This window comes from Ammospiza caudacuta, chromosome 10 (genome assembly GCF_027887145.1).
Source record: "Ammospiza caudacuta isolate bAmmCau1 chromosome 10, bAmmCau1.pri, whole genome shotgun sequence".
In the NCBI taxonomy this organism is placed as follows: domain Eukaryota; kingdom Metazoa; phylum Chordata; class Aves; order Passeriformes; family Passerellidae; genus Ammospiza; species Ammospiza caudacuta.
In genome coordinates this window covers 17,782,713-17,808,055 of record NC_080602.1, presented here as the reverse complement: position 1 = coordinate 17,808,055, position 25,343 = coordinate 17,782,713, and the positions used below count along the sequence as shown (strand labels likewise).

Below are 25,343 nucleotides of genomic sequence, written 5' to 3'. Positions count from 1 at the left end.
GAACCTGACTCCTGCCTCCAGCTTTGCTGGCAGCTTCTGGCTCCTGTTTGCTGTGCAAAAATTGGGTTCAGCTCTCACTGCAGCCAGGCTGGACCCTGTGCTGGCTGTGCCTGCATGTGGTTCTTGCTGTCTGCCTTGTAGTGCCTTGAGAAATGAAGGATGGAGGCCAGTGGAGGAGAGGCTTTCTAGAAGGTACCTACACGGAGAGGTTATGGGATGTTGCATGCAGATCATCCAGCTGTAACTTCTATATACACATGCAAACAGTGGAAAGTTGTAGCTTCCCTGACTGGCCTTCACTGCCAGATCTGTGCTCTGCAGTGTTCCAGGGAGAATTGGAAAGAATCCCTCTCATGTGTTGTATCACGAGAGTAATTTTTTTTGTGTATATGTGTGCTGAAAGATTGAATCAGCTTTTATTGATATTGGTTGTCATTGCAGAGTGGTGTTATATTTGAGAAATTCAGAATGTGTATCTTAGGACGCATGCTCCCCTCTTAGAAGCATTTTACCAGGCCCATTTTTCTAATTTCAGCCAAAACTTGTAAAAAATAAAATAGCTGGCCACAGCTGATTTCTCATGGAACTTTCCAAAGAAAAGGTGCCTTTGAAATGGTGACTCCCAGAGTCAGACATAATATAGGGAATGAATAAATGCAGCTGAGAACTTACCTAACAATGCCTATTTAGCTGTTTATGGAGAAAATTACTCCTTCTCTGGGCTGCAATATATTTAGATATAAGAAAGCACTGCTACCTGAAATCCTCTCATTTGTTACAGTGAAAACAAATGTTTTCCTTGTAAATCACCCATTCATAGCTTTTTTTCTTCTTGGGCTGATAAGCTGAGAATTTTTGCTATAGTTGCCACAGAAGCAAGTATCAGTATGCATGATGCCTCAGTTGAGTTTGTGACTTACTTTTTTTTCTTTGTTTTTACAAGCGATCTAAAACTTTTTAGATGGCCAGTTCTAAAAAAGAAAAGAAACCTCTTTTAAAAACATAGATCTAACCTAATGAAAGGGTAAACTGATGAAGGCATTTCCAACTAAAACAATTCTTTTATGTAGGTCAGCTGCAAAATGCTAATGAAAATGCAGAGATGTTTAAGTGCTCAAAGTGGTCAGTGTAACTGTTTTGACACATGTAAGATTTTTTGCTATGTATTTGCAACAGAGCTGTTGAAATCTCTGTAAAGAAAAAGACTTTTCTAAAGTAAACTGTTAGATTTAGAAAGAGATCTACCCTGTATCAGCATAAAAGCTGCAAAAAATTGTGGGAAACAGCTACCTAAGAGCAGCTGTAAGGACAGACACATTCTCACTTCCAGTTGCCCTTGAGAGGTTCATGAATAATGACTGAGTAGTTTTTATATATTTTTTTTATGATAGCTTGTACAGTTTAGCACTTTAGAGAAATGCTGTAGGAAAAGAAAAGAGGCCTAAATAAGGTCTGAAAAGAAAGGAGCCCTGAGAGAAATATCACTCTCCAAATTCTGCTCTGCTGTAAAACAGAGCTTGGCTTTGCACTCTTTATCCAGAAGAAACTTCTTTTGGAAAAAAAGGTGGAATTTTGCTATGTAAAGAAACCAAGATTCAGTATTTCCCTTCACTGTGGCTAAGTGTGTAAAGGCTACATATATGTAATTTTAAAAAGCATGAAAGTTATTAAAAGTGCATGTGTGTTTACACATATATACAGGTGGGTTTATATTTTAAGAAATGTAAACCTTTTTAAGCACCTGAGTTTTGGTTGTGGTCTTATACATTTACTTTGTGTCTGTTGCAGGCATTACCCAAACTAAACTAGTGCAGGTAGGTTAATGGAACTGAGTCTGCTGTGCTATAGCCTTCATTTCTTTCCATGGTGGTGTAATTCACATTATAGGTCTCCTATTCTGAAGGAGGGGTCTCTGCACTGTTTTACTTGTCCCTGAATCTTTAACTTAGTGTGTGCCTCAATTTTTAAAAAGCATTTACTGGAGTAAGCCTGGCTTACCAAGTGATCTCGGTTATGTTTTATAATGATCCTGTCCTCAATGTTTATGTTTTTTTTGCAAAGTTTACCCAGTGATTGCCAGGTGTTCAGTGCTGTCCCCATTTGCTCCTTACTCCTTGGAATGAATGGTCTTCTGTGACCCTCTAGGGCTTTTTCTTCTGACACAGAGGTGCTGAAAGTCATAGGGAGGCAGGAGCTGAGGAGAAGCCTGTGTGCTCACAGTTGTTGCCTCCTTGGGGAGGTGGTGGCTGATGCCTTCATCCTGCCCCACTGCACACAGCATGGGACCAAGCCAGAGGTGTCCTTGCTGGCATTGCAGCAGTGGTCATAAGTTCAGTGATATTTTACAAGATTTACCATTTTCCTTATTTCTGTATGCACAGGGACCTCCTAGTACTCTTTGGTCTCAAGATTAAGCCCTCAGCTTTTGCTCTAGCTCCTTTTATCTCGGTCCCATTACTTACAATTGCTCCATTGAATCTATTGATAGCTGAATTTTCAGCAAGGTTTGGAAAAGCAGTTTATCTCTGGCAAAAACAGGCAGCACAACAAAATGCATATCTGCTGGTTAGTGGGGTAACTCCTGCCTATCAATGCAAACAATGCATTTACATTCTTTCAAAAATAGAACTGCAAGATTTAAAGGGAGAGAGGGCAATTTCTAGCTGTATTTCAGCTTACAGAATTGCTTAGAGTGGAAGGGACCTCTTTACATCACCTAGTCCAACTCCCCTGCTCAAACAGGATCAGTTGGAGCAGATTGCCCAGGACTGTGGAAAATATGCTAAAGTATGTGTTAGTCTGTGATTTGTGCACCTCCAGCTGTACCAATCAGACCTATTAGCTATTTAAGGTCCAGTGTTAGCACTGAAGGTCCAGTGCTAACATTGTCTAAGTGCTCATAATTCTGGATCTTCTGTGGATTTTTTTTCATATTTGTGTGTTCTGTTATCCAGAGAGTGTTTTTCCTGTGGCAGTGATTGATTGAGTGCTGTGAAATGAAAGCACATGTTATGCTGATGAGATCTAATGTACTTGCCTAATAAAATTTTAAAAATGGAACAGTTAGTTTAAAAATGAAGAATAAGCTGACAAAACTACAGTGGTTCATGGGGTGTGGAATAGGGAATGGTTTTAAATCCAGATAATACTAATAACTACAGACACACTGTCAGGAGAGTTTTCCTGTTTGCACTTGACACTAATTGTAGTTACTTGCTTGTCACTTAATACAAAAAGATGGGGACACCTATTAGGTACTTGCTAGTTCCACCTGATTTAGGAAGCAGCTGGGTACCTCAGTGATGGAGGGTTTATGTGAACTTTTTGAGGGATTGAAGTAAGGAGACGATAATGTTTTAATACATTAAAATTTGGTCAAGTTATAGCGCTCATAAAGCAAAGGCAAGAGGTACAGGTGAGAAGGGAAGATAAGGCAAAGAAGATGATGGCAAAGAGGATCTAGCCAGTTTTCACATATCTGGGGAAAAGAGCATTGGAGGCAGGTTGAGACGTTTTTAGACTGCTGCTCGGGCAGGGGAGACTCAGTGGAGATGTGCATTCCATTCATCTGAATGGCTCTTCTAGTGAAAACATTGCTAGACACAAGCACAGGCCAGGAATGGCAAATGATGAATGACTTAGCAAGCTGTCTTGCTGGGTATTTAATCTGTGTGGTTATCTAAATAATTTGAAATGCTTCTCTTGGCCTGAGCCAGGCTGGACAAAATGAAGTGCCATGCATTAAACCTTGTGCTATTTCAGTTCTCAGGTCCCAGCAGGAACCCAACAAGATATGGTTTAATGAAAGGTGATACTATATTAAAATAACAGTACAAGTTGTATCAAACTTGGTTCCAAATTCAATACAAAATGTCGTGGTTTTAGAAGGCATTTTAAATCTAGCACTAACACTTCAGTCACTTGCTGATGTCAGTACAAAAAAAGTGCTTTGTACAGCTGCTGAGTGCGAGGAAGATGAGAGGTTAAATTGGGTTAGCGGAAATGAAGGACGTGCTGTGGAAGAAGTTTTGGTATCAGATTGTTTATGGAATTTGTCAATAAATAACTGAAGTGTTTAAATTGGAGGTCAGATTTAAAGCATTCCTTTTTGTAAATTGTTCCCTATTTATGTGCAATTGAAATTATTTACAGAGGTGTACAAGGAAACATTAATTTCTTTCCCTCTTAAAAAGGAAAGATGATGGCAAATCCTTCTTAGTCTCTTACTGTTCAAGCCTTCTTGAACTCAGGCCTGAGCCACCGGTGTGTATTAAAATAATTCTGCTATTCTTACTACAGTTGATTACAGTGCTCTGTTATAAAGGGTGGAGGCACTTGGTGGTTCTCCAAAGAAAGTGAGTAATAATTGACCTAATGTACAGAGCACATGAATAACATATTCTTTTGGTAAGAAATTTATGTTTTACAGGGTGTGCTAGAGTTCACATCCCTTTTTCACATCTTCCAAAAGATTTTAAAATACTCAACTGCTCTATTAAATTTCTAATTCAACAAATACTCAAATACAAAGTATGCATTAGATAAAGCTCTTGAGTTGAATCCAAACATTGAAAAATCTTTTAATCTGCCTTGAAAACAGCTGTTTAGAATTTTGAGCAGAAATAACAACTTCCTGCAGCCTGCCTTGTTGATGTCCGTTTCAGTTCAAGCTGGGAGGAATTTCTCTTTGTCGCTCTGCAGCAGCAGCAAGCCTTTGCATCCATGATTCGACTATCCCCAGATATATTAGGACTGATATCCTGGTCCTCTTTGAAATAAATGAATGAATAAATAAACTCCCTTTGAATTCAGCATAATGGAGGTGAGACTTACTGAGAAAATTTAAGGTAGTTTTGATTTTTGACACTTCAGTGGGAGTTGCCTGGAGTGCAGCTTACACGAGCTCCTTTTAATGTCTCTCACTACTGAGAGACTGCTTCATGTTTGTCTGCTGAAGGAGTTCTTGATATGAGAATTGAGTTTTTTACTGTCTCAAATTAGTTAAACAAATTAGATTGGGTTTGTGAATATGCATATATAACTTGTATTCTTTGTTCATAAATATTTAGGTAGTCTTATAAGATGTTACACAGTGATTTGGCATCAAATACCACATACAAAATTTCTAGGCAACTGCCCTTTGCACCCCAGGAAATACCAGAAGAGTTCAAGATGACTGGCATTTCAAGAAATATCTAAAGCAGTAATGATTTGCCACTTAGTGTAAACTATTGCCAGAACCCTGCAGGGAATGGTTTGTGTTTATTCTACAGCCTGTTTTGCTATGTCCAGAGGGCAGGTTATACCTGCATTACACACTCACACACACACACTTGTGCCTATATATTAGCTTTATATTCAGACATTCAGGCAGTATTTTAAACCTAAAGGTAGAAGTCTTGACATTGTTCAGAGAGGTGAAGCCTGGATGAAAAATTCACAGTCACTCTTGAAGTGATCCAAAACCTACTCACATAAAAGAAAAGGATGCCCAAAGACCTAAGTGGGCTTTGAATCAGGGGTCAGAGAGACTTGATCAAATCTTGTCAGCCAGATTTTAATAATGTTATTGAGAAGGCAATTAGAGCTATGCTGTGCTACCACACAATAATATCAATCAGTGATTTTGGATAAAAGTCAAAAGTGCTTAAATGCATAAGCCACAAATATGAATATGTTTAGTGAAGATTGTGGTTATAGTGGATAGAAAATACCATTATATGGAATGGTATTTATTGAATACAACTAGGGATTTCAAGATGATGAGTGAGAAATACTCTAGTAGAGTAAATAGCAAAGAAAATCAGTACGGCCTCTTTCAGTTTTATAATACACTGTTCTTTTCCTTTTGGGCTTATGTGCCACTTACAGAGTCTTTCATGTGATATTTTCATTTCTAAAGCACTTTTAGAATGCTAGTATGTTTATGAACATTGATTAACACCTAGACAAGTTTGTATATGTGTCTTCCAATAGCCTCTGATGAAGCATAAGTAGCTCTTTTAAATCTAAAGAAAATGTTTGCATTTTAATAGGATTTAGGTTATGCTCAAATTTGAGCAGATGTATAAGAGTTTTGGACTTTGCTTTTTTGCTGAGGTGATGTCCTTGTGCCTTTTTTTTATGTTTGTTGTTTTTATTCAAGTGGTCAGTACTGTGTGTGGTTTGCAGTGGGGGATGTTGGTGCAGATGCAGTACCCAAGGTGCAGTGATTCTCCACACCTTTTCCAAAGTGGAATGAGGTCACAGCAGAGTTACTGCCCTGCAGAGGGGCAGCCTGATGCTCATGTGAAAAGTAACCAAGATAATTTCTGTGAACAGGGATTTTAATCAGCTGTTTGAAAGTTGCTGATCCATTTCAAGTTGCTAATTAAATGAAATAGGAGGAAGAAAGAGATCAGCATGCTGCCAGGCAAGAGTTCCAATCCAGTGGTTATCTCATTTCGAACGTGTGGGCTAAATATCTTTATAACTTAAGCTTATAGTATATTCACACCCTAATAAAATGTTCTTATGTAGGGTAGTTTAACCACCACAAGCTTATTTTATTTTATAAGACTAAACTATTTGATGCCCTAAAAACATTTTTCTCCTGTGAATATTATTTATCACAAGTGTAGTTGAAACCTGAAACTTAATTATTAAAACAGACATTCAGACACTTTCCTGACAAAGAATGATGTGGATAAAAGACATTATTCCTGGAGGAAGTCCTACTTGCCTTTTGGATGTAGTGCAAAATATTTCTTATTATCAGGAGGAAGTTTCTCTTCCACTGAACTGTCTTAAATTATGAGCTTTCTACTGTTTTACAAGAATTTTTTTAAAGCCACCTAAAAGTTTTCCCACAGTGCTGGTTTACAAGCAGCTGAAACTTTAGACAGCCCACAGAACAGTCTGTTGTTCTACTAATGTTGCTGGAAGTGAATCACATCTATAGTGATGACCACCTGGATTGTTAAATGTACCCATTCCAGTAAAAATTAAAAGAAAATATTTCCTATATTTTTAGGTACAAATTTATATTGGCACTACAAATCCTAAACCTTGCAGCTTAGGCAGGTACCAGAGCTCCCACAGAGGAACTTTAAACTGCATTATGCTGCACTCTGTATGCTTCCCCCTCATAACTCCTCACTGCTCCCTCTTCCCTCCTGCTTCCCTGTCCCTCCCTCCTCTTACTAGTTGTGGGAACCCCAGGGTGCTGCCTGGCATGTGCTGCTCTCTTGCACTTGGTCCCAAGCAGAATTTGACTTTTACTACCTAGAATATCATCTGTCTCAGCTGTGAATCTCTTTTGGTTTGAGGGTAAGGCAGTTTCATGGATCACTGGCTTCCTGATGGCTTGATACTTCATTCAAAGCCCAGTGAAGTTAAAAGGAAAAACATACTCAGGAGTTTTGGTGGTGTGGAGCAGGTCCTATATCCTGAAAGGTAAGGTCAAGGTTGAGACACTACCCACACCTGGATTACTTCCCTTCTGTTCTTTCTCTGAGTCCTGATTCCTTGACAGGATCACCCATTAATTTAAGTACCTGCTTTTTGTGATGCTGATTTACACCAGGAAAATGTTGGGGAGAAAAAAATGAACAGGATGCACGTAACAGTCTGTTTTGACTGTGAAATGAAACTTGTTCTTCTCAGAAATAATATATATATATATATATATATACACATATACATACGTACACACACCTTACTGCTTTTTTTAAAAAATAAATTGTAGCTCTGAAGATAGGAACAGTTAGACCTTGTCATGTTTTATTCTAATCCACTAAATTGTTCAATTATTGTTCCTTTAGTGTAAAAACTCTTTCAGAAGATAGCACAAGTTTTTACTATCTAGTAGAAATCCTTTAGTAAGAGCTTTCAATGTTTTTCTTATTCAGTATAGTTAATTTTATTTCTTTGAGATGGATGGATAGGAGCTGCCTGACTGAAGAGATAAGCAGAATGTTGTCACTGCTCGATTAGGCCATTCTTCATGTAGTTTGTAACGCCTTTTTTAGCTCATATTTTTATTTATCACTGGCCTGGTGTTTGTTTTTCTTGATTTAGGATTATGACATTTAACTATATAAATAATATTGGGGTACATAATTTGTACTGTGTCATCTTGAAAATATCAAAGTAGACAACAAATACAGATATCAGCCCTACAAAAGGGAGGAAAATGCCTTTTGGGAAAAGGGATGGTTAATAGCTGCAATTTGTGTAGTCATTGTTTATTCATATTTGGCCACCCAATGATCCTAGTGGATAGTATTTCAGAGTGCATAGCCAGATGTGTCAGTGAGATGCTCACTCTATTGCTGGGATGTTCTCAGGCATCTTTTTGCTTCTTGCTCACTGCTGTTCTTGGAGCTGCTCCTGCCCATTCCCCTGTGTGGTGCTTGCTGGGCTCACCCCGCTCCCGGGTGCAGCTGGGGTTGTGCCCACCCTGCTCCATACACAGATTCCTCTCCCGGATGGCTTTGGCTGCCTGGCTGCTCTTTGCCAGTTGGCTCTCTGGCCCTCATTTTAACCCAGGCTGGCCAGCCTGTCCTGGCAAACTTCCCTGTCCTGGTCAGCTGGTGAAGCTCTGGGGCTGGCCAGCCTTTTCCTCCCTCCCTTTCCCTTTTCTCCCCTTCTCACACATGGTGTCTGCTGGCTCCCACTGTTTATCTCTCCTTGTCTCTGTGCCTCCCACTCATTTCTTAGATTTGCTTTGATCCATCCCGTCTTTGCTGCCTTCCTGTTTTTCGTCCCTCTGCTCTTTTGCTGTTTTGCTTCTTTGTATCCTTGTTTCCTTCACACTTGTTCCCTGAAGGCTTTTTGCTCTGGCTTTCCCCTACCTACAAGCAGTATGTATCTTTTCCAGAGCTTGCTGTCTCTCCCCTGTCTGTTCATCTGATCTAGCAGCCACATTGTTTGAAACAGTTACTAACAGAATACTGATTTGTGGTACAGGTTGGAGAAGCTATAATGTTTATCACTTTTTATTTGCTTTGGATATTTTTATAAGTTCTTTATAAATCTAGTCTATGCTTCCATAGAAACACCCATAGTAAAACCACAACTGAAGCACTTTATTGTGCTTCTGTGCCTTTTTTTCCCATAATTGTGGACTATCAAGTGTCTGTGTATTCTCTATAATTCACTGTCATCTCCCTTAGGACTCTTAGAAATGTCACAACTCACTGTTTTAATCCAGACATCACAATTATAACTCTGGTCCCACAAACACTTCATTATGTTAGTGTGGAATAAGGACTTATGGGTGATCACAATGATGGGAAAGGAAGTGCAGAGAAAATTCATGGCAGTTGAAAATTTGCTGCTGTAAAACTCTGTGAGAGGAGGCAAAAAATTGGCCTGGGTATTTTTGTCTTGCTTCTTTCAATCTTTGATCCAGAGTCCTTATTCAGGCACAGTGATGCTGATTGAAGTTTTAGCTGAGCTAGGACTAGAGAAACAGATACCTGTTGTTGGATGCTGTAGCACATCTGATGTAATATGTGGTTAAACCCCCTGTAAACATCTACAGTTTTTGTCCCTATTTGATTCAAACCTATTTTTAAAATGTGTCTTTTTCTCTCCACATGTTTTTATTCTCCCTAGTTATGGGGTAACTTAATATCATAAATTACTCTAAATACTGATTAACAAGTCAGTCCCTAATGGTAACTACATAACCTTGTCAATGGGAAAATACTCTTGTGCCCCCCATATGTGTTTTCTCCCTTCATGACAGAAATATGAATTCATGTGAGAGAACATTGCTCCCATGTAGCAGCCCATTCCTTTCAAGTGAATATCATCAGTCCTTCTCCTCTCCTTTTAGAAGTTTTTGCGTTGCTTTTACATATGTGTGTAGATATATTTCTGAAGAAAAAAAAAGTTCATAGCATCTATTGAGTTGGAAAATTAATTAGACGACCTAATTGATTGTGCATGAGTTGCTCCATGGAATGTGTTCTGCTGCTGTTGCACTCACCCAGTACAGAAAATGTCAGGAGCAAATTCCTCATGTTTTACTAGAAACTGACAATTAATTGAACATTAAAAACCCCCATAAAATACCACAACCATCCCTCCTCCAAAAAAGAAAAAACCCCAAACCCAACCACCATAAAACCTTAAAGAATCAAAACAAAAAAAAACTTTACATGAAAGATCTTTTCTCATTTTATTAGAGTAATTCCAAGAGGCCTGAACTCAGCTTGAGGCTCCCTTTATCATTCAGAGAACACACAAGTCTGCATCCCAAAGCCTGTGTAGTCTAAATAGGAAAAAGCCCCACCAGCATCCAGAAATATTGGCAGCCCCATGTTCCATGTGGGGAGCTAATTTACAGGGAGATTAAGTCACTTGTGCAAGGATGTACTGGGAGTCTGCAGCAGCGTCTGAAACTGAACCCAGGTCATCCCAGTCCCAGCCAAGTGTCTCAACCACAAGACTCTCCCTCCTTTTCAGTATGTCAGTGTAGAAAGTAGGCCAAAAAGCAGTTTCCAACCTTTAATACACAGCATTTTGCAAGGCTGTGAAGTATTATGTATTAGACAGGCATCTGGATCAGCAGCAGTTTCTGCGGATACTTTTATCTGTAAACAGAAGCAAAGCCTGTAAGGGCTTTGTAAAATTTACATAAATTGCTATTTTATCAATAAATAACATAGTTAAATTTATAAAGACTATACTTCAGTTCAATGCATTTTAATGATTTTTTTAAGAATGGAAAATGTGTTTAGAGGGCTTGTGTTGTCTGTGGCTCTCTGATTTTCATGTGTTTTAGGCTGTGGTGCTGCTCATCCATCAGGATGCATTAGCAGCGATGCGTGGCTCCGCCAGGCTGTGCAGGGCACTGCGCCGTGTGGTGCAAGCTCAGAGCGGGAGGCTGGGCTCGCATGACAGGCTAACGCTGCAGTGCTATGCAAAGGTTAAGTATTCCTGTGTTGGGAGTTAGTGAGGCTTGCAGTTTGCTGACCTAAATCTGAGTGATTCCTATTATGTGGAGTATTTGCTTATCTTTTGGAACATCTCCGTGTAGCCAGAGTGTAACAAAACTTCAGCTTGAATCTGTACCCTGAATGGAGGAGGATAAAAGAAGTGCAAGTGTGAGTGAATATGTGTACATATGTAACCATCCCCCTTCTTCAACTGGGATCTCCCATTTTGGGCCTGAAATGAATGTTAGTGTGTGGTAGTCTACAAAGAACAGGCCAGAGCTTTTTTGTTCCCTTCAGTACACTGGTTAGTTATTCACAGACACCTGGCTTGTTTGTTGAACCCCTGATTCCTTTCTCCTGCATCCCCCCCCCAAAAAAAAATTACTTATCTAGTTCTCACTGGTTCTCATGTATATTCTGGGCCACTTCAGGACCTCCATTATTTGAAACTATTAATCCCAGATGTTGTGTGCATTTACACAGATAAATTTCAGTGATTGTCATGGAAAAAAACCCATCAGCTTTGATGGGATTTATGCAGCATGAAGGTGAGAGAAACATTGTTTTCTAAAATAAATGAGAAATTATTTAAAATGATGATCAGTGGAATGGACCATTCAGTACACACAGCAGTTTCCAGGATTCTGATGCTCTTCCTTGTAAGCACATAATTAGTAAATTACAACTGGAGTGGGTCACTTTTGGTTGAACCACTGTGGCCCAGCTTTGGTTGAACCACAAGAGGCCTCTGAAGCTGGCTGGGTCTCTCTTCCCCAAACACTGGCTGTTTTCTGTGTGAGGGAATGTTCATACAGTTACAGGCAATGAGATTCCACCACTGAATGATTGTTCTCTCATCAAAGACAGTGAATGTAACCTTTCCCTTGTAACTGGGACCCAGGCTTCGTGCTGCATGTCATGGCTGGGCACTCACAAAACCAAGCAGTTCTATCTAACAGAGAGGAAAGAAAAAACTGCTGGGACTGGAGTCCTAGATCTCGAATGTTCCTGTTGAAGGCACTCAGGCTGGTGACTGTTTCCAAGTTGTAATGATTTGTCCCACATGTGGAGGCAAATGAAAACTTAGGACCTGACATTCTCTTCAACAAGTAGAAGAGATGCCAGTTTCCAGTGCTGAGGTAAAAATAGATTTGCAATATCTGTTGGACTAAAATAGTGTATACAGAGCAAGTGTGATGAGTGAGAAAAGGCCAAAGGCATCAGCACAGCTGCTATTAAAAACTAAAAGTGTTAAACAATATGCTAAGAATGTGGAAATGTGGAGTTGCTTACACTTTCAGTAAATGTGTGAAACCTTTCCAGTATTTATCTGGAGTATTCATGGTAATTCAAAGTCTTTTAAACACTTGCAGTTCTTCTTGACTAATTACTAACTTAAGCTAAAGAACCAAAAAGTGCTCTTCATTACATCGTTAATGGGAGTCAGTAGAGACCTTTTGCTCTTCTCTCCAGCTTGCTTGCAAGTAAGAAGAGAGCTCGACCCTCAGTTTGAGAGTTGTCTGTGGATTAATATCCCTCGCCATCACCATCCTTCCCATTTTAAGATATTATTATTCTGTACTCTCTCACTGCTTGGGAAAATCAGACTTTTGATGTGGTTTTACAAAGAATTTAATTGACAATTGTTATAAATATTTTCTGTAATCATAGATTAAAGATGTGAGGGTCCTCAGTCACTTGAGGCCTGTCCTTTACTGATGCTGGGGGACATCCACCCATTAGTGCTAAGCAAAGAGAAGGCTCCTTCAACCAAGTGGTCAATGAAGATAAGAATGACAGAAGGCCTTAAACAATAATATGAGTAATGAAACACATGTATTAGCATCTCATGTACTTTATATTGGTGGATATAATATATATTTAATAAAATTACACTTACTTAATTGAAAACTGGTGAATCAAGATTGGATCATTTGCCTTCTTGGTTTTTTATTTCTAGTAACAGAAATTGAATACATGTGATAATTCTAGAGTTATGATATGTCTTCTGTAACATTTCAACAGAGACACCTCAGGTTTATTCAGAGTTAAATAGTGCATGTTATTGCAGTGTTTATTTTTGGACCACAGTCTTAATGCAAATTCCATATATGTGGTTATGCAAAATGATCCAGATTCTGGTCATGAATACACTGGTGTACACACAGAGTGATGCCACAGTTTCATTGAGGAAGGAATCCGATCCTGTAACACAGAGGGTTGCATGGTATTTCAATTAGGTAGTTGATGTGTTTCACCATGGAGTTAGAGGTGAGGTATTAGTGTCTGAAGCAATTCTTGTATGTTATGACTTACATTTTTAATGCTTCCTGAGATTTTGGTGGGTTATTGTGCAACCATGAAGTGAAATAATTGTTAAAATATTTCTGTAAAAATCAAATACTCTGTGTTGTCAGTGTTTTCCAAATATTTTTCATGTCTTATTAGCTGGCTGTATAAAATATAAAACTCTGTGTTACAGCTTTACGCAAGAAGAACAGTATTAGTTTTTCCAAAGTCTTTAGACTTTGGAAAGTGTAAAAAAAAAAATATTTACATCATATCAAGTCTGTCATCACTAAGATCATATCACAAAAATGCATATATATGAGAATACAAAAAACCTGAGTGAGTGTCTGGTTGAAGAAATTTGGCCAAGGAGCTGTCTGCCATGTGGAGAAGAGTCTTTACAGGGATGCAATCTGTTTGCCCCTTCCTTTCATTCAGTGGAAGGTTTCCACTGTTATAATTTCTCAGGAGTGTTGGTCTTTTTGGATCATGGGAAAGAGGGAGCTTGCTTCAGACAAGTTTGATGATTCCTGTTATAAAGGAATAAAAGATATTGATTGTTCTAATCACCTTGGTAAAGAGCTGCCAGAAGTTCAGGGTTGTGTTAGGACCAAAAAAGCTATTTGTGCATGTATCATTAAATTAACATATCATTGCAACACTCAAACCATCATTATTACACTTAACGCCTTCCTGCACTGAAAACAAGTCAACTTCTCTCCATTCCTGCTGTGTGTTTACTCCTGCTGGGTTTCACTGAACTTGAGCATTGCAAATCAGTTCCCTCTCTCCCTCCCATCTCCCTTTTTTATTTATAACCAGCTTTCAGTTCTGGACTGAGTTCCATTCTAGTGCTCTGCAATTGCATTTTGTTTCATGGCACTGCAAAAGACTTTACATTTTAGAAAAGAAAAGGTTAGTTCTAGTGTATTGTACCACTCTATCTCCTTTGTAAAAGTAAGCAGTATCTCTTTAAATTGTACATTGCATTGTCTGAAAGCATTTTCCCTCTCTTTGGATGCCTCTCTATGTAATATTCTGTAAGTCATTAGGTTCTATTTTTCTTAAACAGTTTGCACTATGTTTGGATAGTCTTAGTTACTTTAGTCAGTGTCTTTTGCAGCCAAAGGAAAAAAAAATACCCAGAGCTTGTCTACTAGCTTTGTCTTCACCATGCTAGTGAATGGTTAATACTTGTGGTATGTAAAGAGAGTTTCTATAACGTGGCACTCCTAAGAACACTTTTGAAAAAATAGTGATAAACTTCAGTCAACTCATTCTTTTTAAGTGAAACGTGCAAGGTTCTGTAATAGAATCCATTCTCCTTAATAATCATCTGGTCTTGACAGTAAATATGTCACCAAAGCTAGTTACTTTTTAGCAGAATGGGAGATGAAAATAAAGCCAGAATTTTATTTAATTGTTGCTAGCCTGTGAAAGATATTGTAAAAATTAAAATCTGCAAAGACATGGTCATTTGCAGCTTATACAGCAAAGTAGGGTAGGCTAGAGTTTGTCAGGTAACTGACTTCAGAAATGAGAAGTTATTCTACATTTAGCTGCATTGCTTACTGTTTTCTTCATCATGGAAAAGAATAAAATGTGGTAACAATTTTCTGTATTTGGATTGCTGCTGCACATAATTGGGAACAACAGAGCTAAGGCTTTGATTTTGGTGAAATGCTTAGTCTGCATGTTGGATTAAAATGTGTGCAACAAATCACTCCAATTCTGTAATAATAATTTTTGAACACTATTTTTTTATTTTATTACTGTAATGTTATTACTTTTCAGCTACAGACTTTGAGAACTGGGTCAGTTGCAAGAACAAAATTGGCATAAAAATAGTTGTATATTTGTTCTGGAAAATAGATTGCCAACATACTTTATAAAATAGTCAGCCTGAATTTTTCTGTGCATCAAATGTAAGTGATAATGTTAGTCTCATATTATTAGTAAGCTGTTATTTAAAAGTCCTATTCTTTAACCAGTGTCCTAGGAAGACTTGATAATATTTGCTAGATAGACGTGTTAAACAGATCATCTGTGCAGAAATGGATTTGTGAAGCAGCTTACAGAATGGAAAATAAATTTAAGCTGAAGTGTGCCAGCAAGTCAATATATGAGAACAATTTGCAGCAAGCAAAGGTGAGGAAGACATGAAGAAATGGGGTCATCAGATTAATGAATTAAAGGGTAATATTCCAAGGGTTGGGTTATATGAGGCAGTAACTAACTGTTTGGCTGCCTAATACAGAATAAAGAGTTGTGGTACCAGTGTTAGATATGCTTCCTTGGATATTTTTTACCTTTGTGAAAATAATGAGAAGCAACTTGGAGCTGTGATCTGTCCTCAGCACAGCTGTAGTAGTTTGAGACATTTCTGCTGCCAGGTTTATATCCCTGCCAGAAACTGTGCCTGAATGTTGCACTCTGAGTCCCTAGTTCCAGTGACATCTTAGCACTAGCCAGTGTTAAATCTCAGCCATTTGAGCTCAGTGCTGTGCTGTGCACTGCAGCAGCTGGGAAATGGTCTTGCTTATATGTGAAACCATCTCTGGCACTGGAAGGGAGCAGACAGAAGTGGCATGGTGATAATTTCTTCACATACCACGTCCAAACCTACCAAACCTCGTTGGTAAGAAGTGTCAGACATCATAGGAAATAAGTTTTTAAATATTTACAGAGTTTTGTTTTCTTTCCTTCTGAACACCCTCTGATATCTTTGCCATGTACTTTCCAATGATGACACATTGGGATCTGACTGGGGTGAGTAATGGTGTCTGGCTGGGGGGAGGAGAGGACAGGGAGTGCTTAACAGTGAGTAATTATTTAAGGAAATGGTCTGTGTGGAAAGAAAAGTGTGTTGTGATTGGATGCATTTATCAACTGGCCTTTCAGTGTCACCTGTGGACAGAGCATTATTGTGTCTGACTTTTTAAATAGTTGGAAGTCAGTTTATTGAACTGACTTGGGAATGTGTCGGGGTCTGGTCTTGATTTGGTCTGTGAATTGAGATGTGAGGGTGTCCCCTATTAGAAAAGATGGAAGTAAATTATAGTTGTCCCATGGCCATCCCCGAGCATGGTCATTCACTTTTCTGATCAGAAGTTAAAAGTTGTGAGGTCTTGTATGCAAAATATAATTTAATGATCAATACAATTTCAAGTCTACAAGTGACTAACAGGAAAATTTTGCAAGTGAAGATGAGTTACAAGCTTGTTGCTCTTCCCTATTTTCTTTGTACAGTGACACACAGAGGTTTGCACTAACTTTTGATGAGGTTCGTGTATGTAGAGCCTCTTGTGTGTTCTCTCTGTCCTCTAAAATCAGGAGATTTTAGCATGTTTGAAAATACCTAGAATCACTTTGATTTTGAAATAAGGCCTGCAGTGCTAAACCTTTGTGTTCTGTAACTCTGCAATGGTGATGCTCACTGCTACAGTCAGCTTGGTCATGCTGTTTTCTTCTGTCAGTGGCAAGAATCTCTGCAATTCTTTAAATTTTACTAAAAAGTTCTTATTTCAGACACAGCACATCCTGCCTTCAGAAATGAGGCCCATTATAGTTTTCTCCATCATCTTCAAGTGTTTTGCTACCTTCTCTGAAGAGAGTGAAGTGACTGAAGTACTGTGAAACTTACAGTGATGGACACTGTTTTTTCCATGGACAGTATAGTTGTTTGTGTATTCTTTGGCTGTGTGGGATCAGCTTCCAAAGGAGCATTCTCAGGTACAGGTGACTGTGACTCCCTTTCCTGGCATGTGGCTGAGCTGTGGAACAGGCTGCCAAGTGCAGTGGGTCACACTGTGCAGGGATGAGAGGGTGTTTCTGCCCTGTGCAGTCTCTCTTCCAATGTCCCTCTTTAGTGCCCAGCTGGTGAAAAAACCCAAACAAGCCTTGAAACAGCAGAAACAAAAGTGCTGCTAGGCAGGAAAATAAGCTGTACTAATGATCAGCTTTAAGGTACTTCACTTGCCTTAGAGCCCTTTCTGACCTTTCTTTCATTATTTTATGATAATGGAATATTCCCTTCTTTCCGTTTCTCCCTGTACTCGAGAAAGGGAAGTTGCTGCTTTGTGTTGCTGTGGGAAGTTTCAGTTGCACAGCTGAAACTCTTGGCTGTGTTTGGGGTTGATGCTGAATTCTCCCGTGTGAGGTGCAAACAGCTGGGAGGAGCTGGGTTTGCTGCTCAGGCAGTGCTGCAGCCCTAGGTACTGGGGGAACTGTGCATTCTACCTGCGGAGAGCTGGAAAAACACCACTCCTTTTATCATTAGCCATTTTTCTGTGATGGCAAAAGGAGGTGGCATTTTGCTGTTTTCTGTAATGAGATCGAGGTCTTGATCATGATCAGATAAATGCTGGCTTGCTGCAGCCTCATAGTTTGTACCTTTGAACTCATTCAATTTTCATTTATTTTAAGAGAGATGAAGGAGTCTGTCACCCTCCCTTAACAGGTGATTATCAGTTTGCAAAATCAGGCTGTTAACTTGAAACATCAAGAACTCTTCTTAGGATATTTATAGTGAATCCTAGAGGATAGAGGGACCAAATTTTACCCAGCCTCCTTGCACTAACATAATTGTTTAATCCAGGTTCCATTAGTTCACAACATTTTTGAACTTTATTTTTACATTAAAAACTATATTGTGCTTGAAATGAAGCAGAAGTTATTGTGAACTAGGAGCTTAAGATGTGTGTCTGGTGCCAGAAGTCTTGCACTGCCCTAGTGCTCGTAGTCTTTGGTGCTGTCCAGAATTACTTGGAACAATTGTTATTACTTATTGCTGTGCTTGGTTTGATCAAAGTCTGCCAGGATTACATATTTCAGCAGCCTCTCTGCTGCTTTTTAAGAATATGAAGGATCTTTTGAGAAGATAACTAAAATTATTTGATGGTTCTGACTGAAACAGGAATGAGCTCTAGATCAAAATTCAACTTGATTCTTTCCTGGTGAATTAATAAGCTGAATTGTTGTGGTATAAGCCAGTGTCATTCTGTTGACCTCTTGCTCTTCTTGACAGTATATAAATGTAATGTGGTTTTACAGTTTGTACCATCTTCTGAGTTGTGAAGCTCCCTGTGGAATTATTCCTTATCAAAATAGCTAAGAAGTATGTAAAGAAGCAGATAAAATTGTTAGATAATGGTGGCTACTGCCTTACTGAGGGCTGCTTGCACGTGCTGAAGTTTGCATTACAAATGGCTCAAAAGATTTGAATTACCAGTCGCACATCTTAAATCATTTTACTAAAATCATTTCAAGCCTCAACATTCTTCAGTTAAGATGAAGTTATCCTTGAGTAAAAAAAAGCAACCCATACAAATTGTGTAATAGCTTTTCTGGATATATTTTCCTTCTTTCTCTCTCTCCAGCTCCTGACTGGTCACTGGTACCTTGTGTTTGAGCTTTATTTATTGAAGTAGTTTGAATAATCACAAATGACATGAATGTATAAGGAAACTTTGATGTTACAAAATAAGGATTGGTGTTTTAAGCTCATATCCTCTTTTCATTTTGCTACTGTCTTAGTAGAATCTCATTTTCTTCTCATAGACCTTCTTCTTGTAAAAAGTGAAAAATCTTGCTATTTAAAACACTTCAATTTTAAAGTTTTTTTCTATTTGGCCTCTGTATGAAAAAATGAATTGGTGTGTGGATTTCTCTGAGGCCTTAGGCTGGCATGTACATTCAAATGATCTTTTTTCATATGGATTTTTTGACCTTTAGAATTTTTCATTAAGAATAGAGAAGGAAAAATCTTAGTTGTGAAAATGTGGAAGACTGTATTTGAAAAAATAGAAGGGAAGTTGTATTTAGAAGAAAACTGAGTATTATGAGTAAAATTTATCCAGGCAAAGTATTTGGTGAAAATTGAGTCTGTAATGCTCCATACTGGAGTGTTATGAACTTGATTAATAACAAACTGGACTAGCTTGATTTTGAGTGCATATTCAACCCACGTCTTGTTGCTGAGACCTGGTGGAAAGATTTGCATGATTATGAAGTTAACTTCATTGGATTCACCATATTTCTAAGCCATATTAGCCCCTGCTTAGTCATTTATAGCTTGAAAGGAAACAATTGTAAATGCTGATCCATTCATATCCCCCCATAAAACACAAGATGAGTTATTCACTACTGTCTGACGCGTGCTCCCACTGCGCCGGAGAACAAAATGACTCCTTTCTAACCCATCTATATATAAACAGCAGAGGGACAATCTACAATGGGGGATTTCATTCTAGGAGGTACCCGGAAGATTTCCTGCTGCCAACACAAAACTGTGGCATTTCTAAAGAAATTGTTGTCTCTTGTTTTAATATTTGGACTTACAGCATTGGGAGTTTTGCATAGAGTAAAGCCCATATTCTTATTTTGATCAAAGATGAAAAATCGATCTAGGAAATAATTTTTTTTATTTGATAGGTATAATTGATCATGATTTATTTGTATTAATTTAGGTAAAAACTTAATAGAAGCTGCAGTGTGGAAAATTCATTTGGGATATGAAGGGACACAATAAGAAATACCAAGCCAAAGAAAGTTAAGATGATAAGGAATTAATTAATGAAGGGCAAGAGAGATATCAGAGATTCTGACTTGTTTCATGATGAGACTGATGGAATTGCTAGAGGAAGATGAGAGAAGTGTTTGGTAAATGTAGCTGTACTGTTTGGAGGGAATAGGGCAGGAATTTTATACTTGAAATCTGATAGCCTTTAAGGCTAGATAGAATGCCAGTTATTGGAGTGATACATAGTTAATGAAGAATAAATGATACTTAGTGTCACTTAGTATGAGTTCATCAGAGAAAAGTCCTTTTATCTAAATCAATATCCTTTCTGATACCATCATGTTTATTGATGAAGATAACAGTAGCAATATAGCATTATTGTTTGCTATATTTCTGTAAGCTATTTTATTAATTGTATCAGAATGGCTTGATGAGTTATCAGAATTACAGCATATGGAGACACCAGCTCTGGTTGGCATGAAGATTTACCAAAGGATGGGTTTCAGGGTGCATAACTGCTTCAGGGTGTGTAACTGCTTCAGTACAAAGAAACAACAGGTTCATAATTTGGTGTCTGTGCTTACAGGATGCTAGACTCTGTCCTGGTGCAGCATAACAAAAAAAGCATTTTAGAATTGCTTGGAAAGAATTAACTGGAGTGTGCACCCTGGATGTCCAGGAGACATCGGGAGCTGGCAGTACCACTGTTGGGCTTTTGCCCTTGGAGGGTGGAACAAAATGAAGCCTACTGTTTTTTTGTTAATGTCTCAGTTCGATTCTGTCTGTTGGCTGTGGCCTGTCCTGCCATAAACAAATCAAAGCAGATGTGTTCCACATGCCCTCCATTCAGCTGTAGGCAAAGCTTGCCCACATATCTGGTACAGCATATGCCTGAATAGCAGTGAAAACTGTCCTCAGAAAACTTTCTGTAGTCTGTATTTCCTTCCCTTGAGCCTCATTTGAGAACAGCCATCCAACCTGTGGAAATAAACATATCCTAACTCTTTTATATGTATTCTTTTAAATAATGCACTGAATATCTAAAAGAAACTGATGAAAAGACCCTTGGAAGAATATTATGAGTGATTAAATAAGAAGCAGGACAGGGGACCTACAGATATAACATTCCTGGTAAAATAGCCACAGTTTGTTTTCAGTGGACTTGAATTAAAGACAGAGAAAAAAATCCTCTGTAGAACACTTCAAACATAAATTGTTGGATTGGTGGGCAGTTTGTGTGAAAAAGAGGTGCCTAAACGTGCTGTTGTTTTGCTTTATTAGGAGTTCTGTTGTGTATTTCTGTTGCGAAGCTGATCAGGTTTCCTGTTTTTGGCACAGATTACAGGACCGGCCCTTGCTTCACTTTGGTAACCAACCAGATGTGCCAGGGCCAGCTCAGTGGAATTGTCTGCACAAAAACCCTGTGCTGTGCAACTGTTGGGAGAGCCTGGGGCCACCCCTGTGAGATGTGTCCTGCCCAGCCGCATCCCTGCCGCCGAGGCTTCATTCCAAACATCCGAACGGGGGCCTGTCAAGGTGAGTTACCAGCACAGCTTCCCCAAAAGCTGCTGAAATTGTTACTGGATTAATCTTGATTGAGTTACACTGCTGTGAATAACCTGTCCTAAGCCATTCTCAGCTATATGTGTGAAGAATGGAAAAACACTGTCAGATGCATTACTTCATGATTCAGTGAGTGCCTGATGTTCAAGTGAGTACATTAGTAACTCAGGTCATGTGAGAGCAGCCAGCATCTTAATGAATTTCTCACTGCCAGCAGTGCTTTCCCTTGGTTCTGTAATGGTGTTTTTCTGAGTGTACCACTCGATCATTCTGTGGAGGAATTTGTTCTTTCAGAGAGCACTCAGGACCTGCAAACGTGAACCTGTGGCAATAATGCCCCAGTTACCTGGTGTGAGATTTTTTAGCTAAATATTGTGTAACTTGGATCAATCTTGGATGTCTTATCTCTTGAGCGCCACTGCTTTGACCTGGGAAAAAAGTGCCTGTCGTGCCATTTGTAATGCCTTATTATATATTTTATACAATTTTGGAAATGCATTTGCATTTGTTTCAAATAATAAAATCCACCCAGATGTTGCTTACTTCTTTCAGAGCATGCCTTACTGTAGAAAGTCCTTACACTGCTTTTGGCTTTTATTCTAATACTTCCAGCTGTATAAATTCTTTTATTGTCTGGATGTCTGACAGGAAACAGGAGAAAGTTAACAGGGGCAACTATGTATTAAACTGATGTGGATTATACATTCCCAGCACCATATCTTTGGGGCCAGTTTATTTCAATCTGTCTAATGTTTTCTAATAAGTTACAATATTTTTGAAAATAGGGAAGATAAAGATTCTAAATCTATGAGTAATTTTATATAATCATGAAATTCCTATGAAGGGACTTCAAGGCATTCCATTGCATTAAAGATGTAGATACCCTCTGTCACATGCCAAGTCATGGCTGGTGCCTGCAGACAGACATGATGAACTTCAAGATAAGCAACATGGTTGTGTGCACTGCATGAAGTGCCCATATTTTGACCTCAGTGATTCTGTTCCCCCTCTCACTGTAAAGGTCAGGACTAAATTGTGCAGGAATTTGTGAACTGAGATTGTGGACACTTTTGAAAGCTTATGTACATAAATATGTGGCCCACACCCCTGAAGTTATGCCACACCTAGTTATATCCCTCTTGTTTGTGTCATGGGAAAGCTGCAGTGAACTCTCCAATGGGTTTGTGCAGTTTGGAATAAGAATACTTCTGCTTACTGCACATTTCTTAGCAAGCAGCTACATTGATGTTGATCTGTATGTGGTGCCAACACAGTTTTGGCCCAATATGTTTGACTTTTTCCAGTTTTCCCTTCTTAAGTATTGCGTTTGTAATTTCAACACATTTTTTATGGAATCACATATTAGCTTTATTTTTCATGCATTTGTATTAAATCCTTTTGAAATCAGATAACATCCATTTAGATTGAAGGCATTTCAGGGATTTCACATCCATATTCAATCTAAATAAAGAAAAACAGGTTAAATAAAATCCAGGTTCTCTGAAGAGAAAAAGAAATCATTATTATTGTGTGGGAAAGTAAAAAAAAAGTAAAGAAATAATGAGGGTGGGTAGGCAAGGTTATTTTCAAAAGTAAATAGAATATCACTGCCCAAATTTTGACTTGGGCTGAAAGTTAAATTAATATCACAGCTGAGATTGTTAAAGATACAAAGAAGAAAAATAAAACCGAAAGGTGGGATTTTGAAACAGACATCATGACTCAGAGGCATGACTTCTGTTTCTTTAGTTTTTGAGGTTTTTTAATTCAGTGCAGTGCCATGAAGTCTGGCCGATTGCTGTTGCTAAAGCACAGCCCATTGCTGTAGCTTGAGTCCCAGCAGCTGTGAGGCTGCTGAGGCTGTGCTGGTTCTGTGACCTCCAGGCACAGCAGTTCCCCCAGGGACAGCTCTGCTCTGCTGCCCCTGCCCTGGATCCCTTCAGCCAGGGATCTTTGCAGAACACTCTGCCATGTGGTGCAGATATGCTCCTTGGCGTTCCTGAGACTTCCTGCTTGTGGCTCCCAGGAAAATTGCCTCTCAGCCTTTTCTACAGACATAATACTTTGCTTTTCAGACTTCAAGACACATTACAGAAATGTCTCTGGGATTTATAAAGAGATATTTGAAGGCATCATCTCCTCCAGCTCGTGTCCCTGCATTGAAACCTATGTCAGTGTGAAGCCCAAGAACTCAAGCAATCAGTTTTTAGCAGCAGCAGCTGGTTCTTCTGAGGAGATGAGAGAATCTGAGAGTGGAGTACTCTGTGCTCCTGAAGGAATTCCTGAGCAGCAGAGACAGGGCAGCCCCTGGGGACAGTGAGCCAGACTTCCCCAGTGTCCTATTGCAATGCCACTCCTCTGCCTCCTTTAGCCTTGTTTCTGTAGCTGTTATTAAGCCATAGCAACACTTCTGCAGCTAAGTGACGACACACATGTTGTTATGCTAAAATAATTGTGAGGCCACAAACTGGGGCCTCTTGAAAATGTTTGTCTTGAGCTTACTACCTAGCCTGTGATACCATCTTTGTTGTTTCATTTTCCTCGGTGAAAAAATGAAAAGCAAAGAAAGAAAAATAATAGGGAAAAACCTATTAAAACCCAGGTCATTAATAATTCCTCCTGAAGCATTAATTATGGCTATGAAACTTTTTGAGTCAAATCCTAACCACAGTCTAATGTCATTGGTGCTGATCTTGCTGAAGTGTCCAGTTAATAATTTCCATCAGAAATGTCTCTGCAGTTGCTGTGCCTCTCCATGAGACCCCCTCCATGCACAGTGCAACTGCTCCTCTATGCTGGTGGCCTCAGCACTGGATGGAGTTGCCAAGATTTTCAAGGGGGCAAGTGATTTTGGGTGACCAGCTTTAGACACTTCAAAGAAACTTGAGCTCTGGCAGGCTGTGTTTTCTGCACACCATTCCCCAGATGTTTTGGAAAAACAAAGCAATAGCAGTTAGATATTTAATGTCTGTAACAATAATAACCATGTGATTTCTTGCAGAAAATATTTAGAGTACTGTACTTAATCATATTTTGCATAGAGTAATTACAAAATTAGTGTCTGTCTTCCCAAGCAAGTATCATAATATTATGATGGGTGAAGAACGGATTTAGGCATATTTCATTTCTGTGTAGACAAACTGTTATGGCTGTTCTTGAGAAATGAAATAAAAGTGGGTGTTTTTTCCTTTTTTATATCACAGATGTGGATGAGTGCCAAGCCATCCCTGGGATCTGTCAAGGGGGAAATTGCATTAATACTGTTGGATCTTTTGAGTGCAAATGCCCAGCTGGACACAAGTTTAATGAAGTAACACAAAAATGTGATGGTAAGAACTTCTAGAACTTTCTTCTGAAAGGGGAGTGTCTTCTTTTGGAGGACCGACTTTGTTTAACAGTTTGTAACAAACTTACTGTCTTTTCTGCCTTGAGCCTGCAGGTAGCATTATTCACAACAAATACAAATAGGAGTGCTTTCTCTCAGAGCAGAGAATGTTAAATGTCGGCCCTGCAACCTTTATAGCCTTTTTATTCATGTAACATTTCAGACTTGAAGGTACATCTACCATTAAACATGAAAATGCTTTCTAACTGATATGTTGCTTTTAGAAATGCTTGAGGCACATGTTTCTTTGTGGATCTTTTGACCAAAAAGTGTATATGACTGGAAGATTCAACACATTCCTACCTACTCAGGTGAATCTATTTAACATAAGTGAGGGGTTGACACTGCTGTGTGAAGGCTGCTGGATTGTGCTCTAAACTCAGCCTTACAGTTGCATATATTCCAGAAGGACAAACGTTTTATCTTCACTTACTAGTCATCCTAACTTGGGGGTACAGCAGGTGCTAGATATTAGTGTGGAAATTTGCAGTGTGTGATTATGGAATCATGCTATTTTTTTTTTTACTGTGATTTGATGGGATTTTTTTTTCTTTGTAATATAATAATCAAGCATAGATGGCACCTTTGCTTTAAGAGAATTTTGAGTAGATAAGGACCATAGTACTAAAATGTGTCAGTTGCACATTATCGATTTGTA

General features: G+C 38.8%; 1 protein-coding gene across 2 annotated transcripts in view; it reads left to right on the top strand.

The window, feature by feature from the left end:
* The window catches only part of FBN1 (fibrillin 1), a 141,669-nt gene that overhangs the window by 29,360 nt on the left and 86,966 nt on the right, over positions 1 to 25,343 (top strand). For both annotated transcript variants that reach the window (XR_009275121.1, XM_058811553.1), the window contains exons 7-8: positions 21,076 to 21,273; positions 24,504 to 24,629. Coding sequence is in view for 1 of the 2 variants with exons in the window: in XM_058811553.1 (XP_058667536.1) it covers positions 21,076 to 21,273; positions 24,504 to 24,629 (324 nt within the window). In the remaining variant the exon portion in view is untranslated. The remainder of the gene's footprint in view (positions 1 to 21,075; positions 21,274 to 24,503; positions 24,630 to 25,343) is intronic.